At 38.3% G+C, this 6380-nt stretch overlaps 1 protein-coding gene and 1 pseudogene across 1 annotated transcript; one reads left to right on the forward strand and one right to left on the reverse strand.

Moving 5' to 3' along the window:
• The first annotated feature begins 697 nt into the window (after positions 1-697).
• Positions 698-1414, forward strand: LOC110314250 (annotated as a pseudogene).
• Positions 1415-5226: 3812 nt separating this feature from the next.
• LOC110313344 (olfactory receptor 10K1-like) lies at positions 5227-6165 on the reverse strand. Its single transcript, XM_021187424.1, has one exon. It carries the CDS (start codon positions 6163-6165, stop codon positions 5227-5229), a length of 939 nt encoding a protein of 312 aa, XP_021043083.1.
• Positions 6166-6380: the final 215 nt, after the last annotated feature.

The following is a 6380-nucleotide window of genomic DNA, read 5'->3' on the forward strand; positions in this document are numbered from 1 at the left end:
ATCAAGGGACAAAGCTCTCTCCTACTTGACATAAATGAGAGTTACTAAATTTCTTGGGATGAATGAACAAATAGGAAGTAACTATTGCATTAAAATGGATTGTTTTAGTGTCTAATAACCTATGCTTATTTGTTATCTCCTTAAGAAGAGAGACCTTGTCTTCAACTCTTCTATATTTCCAGTGTTGAATCCAGTTCTTAGAAAATTAATTATTCAAATTACATCTCTCTCCAAGTGTATGGTAGAGGGACTTATGGCATCCATAACATGTAATCCAGTCTGTGGGTGGGAATGGAATCAACAAATACTTTTCATAATCAGAACACTAACCTTTGTCCCTGAACTATGAACACAGAATAGGTGATTTCTCAATCAATCAGATAGGTTATTTAAAAGTTTTAGAGGCAGGAGAGATAGCTTAATTAATAAAGTGCATGAGTACAAAGGGCCTGAATTTTAAAATTCCAAATATATTGATATGTGCTTGTAGCTCCAGAACTGGAGAGATAGAGATAGGTAGATCACTAGGGCTCATTGAACATCCAGCCTAGCTGGCTTGATGAGTTCAAGGTCAGTGAGAACTTTTCTCAAAAAATAAAATAACCTGCCTTCCACTCTCACTGCCAAGTTACTCTGATATCACTGGTCCCCTCCTCTGCCCAGCGTCCTGACTCTCTTCTCTCCTTTCCCTCAGAGGATGTCTGCCTTCCAAATCAACCTCAACCCACTTAAGGAGCCGCTCAGCTTCATCAAGATCCTCGATGGTGCTCCCCATCTTTGTTTTTGCCACCTGTGGTGGGTTTAAGGGCAAAACAAAAATTCAAGTGAACTGTCCTTCTAGAGTTGGTGGCAATAAGAACCTGGCTGTGACAGCTACTTTTGGTTATCCATTCAGGTTGAATCAGGCATCATTTCATGCACCTCCAAATGTCAATGTGTTTGTGGTGAACTGGGAAACGTATGTCCTCATAGGTGATTACTCCTCTTCTGTACAGTTCGTTTGAAGTCTTTGTGTTCCTATACTGCATTGCTGCCCTTCTGCTCTATGTTGGTTACACGAACCTCTACCGGGATAGTCACAAACTGCGCATGATTGCCTTTATTGTTACTCTTGTTGCTACTTTTTTATGGTTGGTGAGTTCCTTGGCCTGGGCTGAAGCTCTTACAGATATTAAAATAACTACTTGACACAGAATTGTTGAGGAACTTGATCCTTGTAACTCAGAATTGTTGTGTCACTTTCTCTGTGACTAGTATGGGATCCCTGAATGTATCCATGATCTTTGGCTTTCTAAATATGATACTTTGGAGAGGAAGTGCTTGGTTTGTATACAAGGAGACCAGCTTACATAGTCCATCAAATACATCGGCTTCCCACAGCCAAGGAGGTGTCCCACCCACTTCTAGAATGTAATTAAAGGGAGAAATACACTGTATGAAATGTGTGCTACAGTATGCCTTGTTGCCAACAACTTGAAGCATTATTGTTTCTAATAAAAAGTAATGACTTTTTCAGTGAATTGGTGGGTTTAAACATTTGCTGCTTTTCTACATAAAACGTGCCTTTTTAGAAATTTAAGATGTAAATGTATTTTTACATGTAAGTTTGAAAATTCAGGAGCCTGTTATGAGATATTACTTTTAACTGAACAATATTTTTTTTCATTTACCACACATTTTTATTTACACCTCATATATTGGTGTTTCTTAAACTTACTGATTTGTTCTTAAGTTTCAAAAACTAGGATGTATTTCCATTTAGAAAAAAATGGTTAAAATAGCTACCTGGGAGGTTTCAGGAAGATGCTATAATTTTAAAGACAGAATTGGCTGATATGAAATATATCTACATGTCCTTTCAGAAGTCTAGTGCTCGGTTTTCCTATGTGGATTACATGTGACATGCTTTAATAATCCCCTTTTGTTGAGAAAGAAGCAGGCTGGCTAAAAAATGTTTTGAAAATCATAATGTAAGTGTTATAAGTTATTGCTATTCCTTTTTTAATACTTTTTTATTAGATATTTTCTTTATTTAAATTTCAAATGCTATCCCAAAAGTTCCCTAAACCCTCCCCCACGCCTGCTTCCCTACCCACCCACTCCCACTTCTTGGCCCTGGCATTCCCCTGACCTGGCTCATATAAAGTTTGCAAGACCAAGGGGCCTCTCTTCCCAATGATGGCTGATTAGGCCATCTTCTGCTACATATGCAGCTAGAGACACGAGCTCAGGGGGTACTGGTTAGTTCATATTGTTGTTCCACCTACAGGGTTGCAGACCCCTTCAGCTCCTTGGGTACTTTCTCTAGCTCCTCCATTGGGGGCCCTGTGTTCCATCCAATAGCTGACTGTGAGCATCCACTTCTGTGTTTGCCAGGCACTGGCTTAGCCTCACAAGAGGCCGCTATATCAGGGTCCCTTCAGCAGAATCTTGCTGGCATGTGCATTAGTATCTGGGTTTGGTGGCTGATGATGGGATGGATTCCCAGATGGGGTAGTCTCTGGATAGTCCATCCTTTCATCTTAGCTCTAAATTTTGTCTCTGTACCTATATCCTTTCATGGGTATTTTGTTCCTTATTCTAAGGAGGAATGAAGTATCCACACGATGGTCTTCCTTCTTGGTTTTCTTGTGTTTTGCAAAATGTATCTTGGGTATTCTAAGTTTCTGGGCTAATATCCACTTATCAGTGAGTGCATATCTAGTGACTTCTTTTGTGATTGGGTTACCTCACTAAGGATGATATCCTCCAGATACATCCATTTGCCCAAGAATTTCATAAATTCATTGTTTTTAATAGCTGAGTAGTACTCCATTGTGTAAATGTACCACATTTTCTGTATCCATTCCTCTAGTGAGGGACATCTGGGTCCTTTCCAGCTTCTGGCTATTATAAATAAGGCTGCTATGAACATAGTGGAGCATGTGTCCTTATTACCAGTTGGAAGATGTTCTGGGTATATGCCCAGAAGAGGTACTGCTGGATCCTCCATTAGTACTATGTCCAATTTTCTGAGGAACCACCAGACTAATTTCCAGAGTGGTTGTACAAGCTTGCAATTCCACCAGCAATGGAGGAGTGTTAACTGAACAATAATTTAACTAAGTTGCTTCTAAAGTGTTTATACCTTAAACTAGCATAAACCTTCATTCAGAAAACAATTATGTAATACCATAATATAGGAAGAATGTGTTTGGAATATACACTACTGTTAGTTTGAACACATCATATCTTTAAGGTTTGGCGTATTTAAGAAAACCTTGATTGTACAAATCATATTTAGAAAAATTAGTGCGATTTTATATTTGAATATTGTTCATGTTAAAAATTTTTTGAATTGCAAATATTGGGTATATATGTTGTTTCTGTTTTTCTAAATGACCTGATGTACTTATTAGATATACTAAAATTGTCTTAGAAGCGAGAGCTTGAAAATTGTAACAAATGTGTAGAGATAATTTTGCACTTGTGTTGCATGGGTATATTCATTATTTCCAGTGGTTTCTTAGGCTTGCAAAGAGCATGGTTCCCAAGATGGGTTTTATATATGTAGGCATTCTAAATGATGCTTGTTTACTATCTTTTGTTCATACCAAGAGAAAAAATCTGCTTTTTCCCCAGAACCTGTTTAGAAAGTTACTAAAAATTAATGTTGCCTTTTATATTTGAAACATTTAACATTTAGTCAATGATGTTTCTTCTCCTGCATTTATCATTGATATTATGAAAATAAATGCAGTTAAGATTTTTTATTTCTTAAGATTCATTCTTCACAAAGGGGTGATTAAGGAATTATGCTCATAAAGGACCCTAAGTAAGCTGTATTGTGTGTGTACCATCTCTACATACACACACATTTGTGTAAGTTCAGAATACAATGCTTTCTATTCCTGGCTTTTTTGTTGTTGTACAGGGATTCAGACTTCCTATTCTTACAAGATGATGTTTGTATGTAAAACACATCTTATGGTATTGCCTTATTTTTGTTGCTTTATTCATGATAAAGTGTCAGTTTGAGAATGTATGTTTAATAAGCAAACAATAAAGAAGTTAAAATAAAGAAAAAATAAAATAAAATAAAAATAGGCAGCACATGAGGACCATGGAATGAGAATACTGAGGTTGTTCTCTTCCCTCTACATGCACATAAATGCATGTAGTCACCCCCACCCCAAAATGCATCCACCTTCACATGCATATATCCACACAAACACATGTTTCTTCATGCAAACACACATGTAGGTGCAATATACACAGAAAGAGAAGTTTACAGTCAATTAACATGTGAAGACATCCCTGTCCCAAAGTTTATGGGATTTCAAAGTTCATTTAAATAACCATTTCTTAGGTACTTGCTAAGGGCTAGGTGCTAGGATAATAGAAATGAATCATAGTTTTTACCTTTAAGGAGCCCCCAGGATGGTAATGGAGACATACAAATAATTACAGCTCTAAAAATGTGTAAACACATGTAGTCACAGAGAAGGGACACCTCCTTCACCTGCTGGGTCAGTTATGGGCAGCCTGTGTGGCTTTAAAATCAGGTTGGCCCTTTACCAAGATGTGAGCAATGAGGGATCATTTAGGCCAGAGTGAAAGGAAAGAAATCCAATACTGAGGTGTCCTAGGGAGGATGGTGGGGAAGTTGAGGGTGGATCATATTGTAGGCAGATTGCAAATCCTCAATACTGCCATTGTTAATATTAGTGCTGCTGCTTTTCATTGTTTCTCAAGCAATATTTATATCATCATTTGATAGCACAGCAATTCAGCTTCCGTGCTGCTTATTTATTCCCAGCTCTTCACTTTACCTAGTTTTGATCTGGAAGTTTCTTATATTTAGCCAGAGAAGCTTTATTTGGTTCATCCTATCACCTTGTTTATCAGTATTCATATCTCTGGCAGTGTTCTTGGTGATGGATGAAATTGTCTATGGTGGAGAACAGAAAAGCATATAAAAATGATGAATAATCTAGGGAATCTCCAAGCCCTAGAACATTCTGAAACGCTTTCCACAACTAAAATATCTTAGGATTCTTTTTGTCTTTTCAAATACAAAAAAGTGAGCAGTAAATTCCATGTGTACCAAGAACCACAGAGAAGCCTCAAAAGAAAGTATGAACATGCAGTCTTCAGTGAGATGACTGAATTGTTGAAAAGAGCCTTTTTAGAGTTGTTGGGTTGTGCCTTCCCTTACTTCAACTTGTTTTAGACTGGGCTGCCACCTCATCGGTTATGGTTCACCAGGAGTCTTCTGAGGGCACCTTTGACTTCTTTGTTCCTTAAGCTATAGATCATAGGATAGAGCATTGGGGTTATATTAGTATAGATTAAGGACACAATTTTGTCCTGTTCTGGGGTGTAGCAGGACTTGGGACGAATGTAGATGAATATTGCACAGCCATAGTGCATAACAGAGACCAACAGGTGGCCAGCACAGGTGGAGAAAGCTTTACTCCTGCCTTCTGCTGAATGGATTCTGAGGATGGCAGCAATAATGAATCCATAAGAAAACAGGATCAACAAGAAGGGAATCAACAGAATCAGCATGCATACAAGGAAGACTGCAATTTCATTGGCTTGTGTATCAGAGCAGGCTAAGAATAGAACAGCAGGAATGTCACAGAAGAAATGGTTGATGATGTGGGACTGACAGAAGGGCAGGAGGAATATCAGTGTGGTAAGGGTGAGTGAAAGTGTAAAACCACTGATGCATGCCAGAGCCAGCATCTGCAGACAGAGTGCCCGGGTGATGATGAGTGTGTAACGCAGTGGGTTACAGATGGCCACAAAACGGTCATATGCCATTGCAGCAAGGAGGAAACATTCTGCTCCACCCAGAGCAATGAAAAGGTGCATTTGCAGAGCACATCCCAGGAATGGCATTCGCTGGTTTCTGGACAGGAAATTGGCCAGCATGTTAGGGACAATAACTAATATGTAGCAAATTTCAATGGCAGATAGGTTCCGAAGGAAGAAATACATAGGTGTCTGGAGACAGGTGTCAATAAGGGTGATGAGTACAATAGTTGTATGGCCTGCTAGGGTGATGAGATGCATAATTAGAAAGAGTCCAAAAAAGAGAAACTGTAGTTCAGCCAGGTCCCCAAAGCCTAAAATAATAAATTCAGAGCTTAAGGTGTGGTTTTTCTTCAATTGTGTCATTTTTTATTCTCCTTTGTAAAACTATTATACTAGAAAGGATTTTTTCTAGCAATTGTTTTGTCCATGAAAAATACTAGAGCCCTTTTCATAGATGAGAATTTAGTTTGATCTTCCAGGCGTATTCCTTGCTCTCATTCTATCAGCTTTTAAAATTCTATCCTTTCTTGATATAGAATGAAAGACTGCTTATATGAGAGCACTTTAATTCATCTGTT

The sequence above is a fragment of the Mus pahari genome, chromosome X, assembly GCF_900095145.1.
Source record: "Mus pahari chromosome X, PAHARI_EIJ_v1.1, whole genome shotgun sequence".
Classification (NCBI taxonomy): domain Eukaryota; kingdom Metazoa; phylum Chordata; class Mammalia; order Rodentia; family Muridae; genus Mus; species Mus pahari.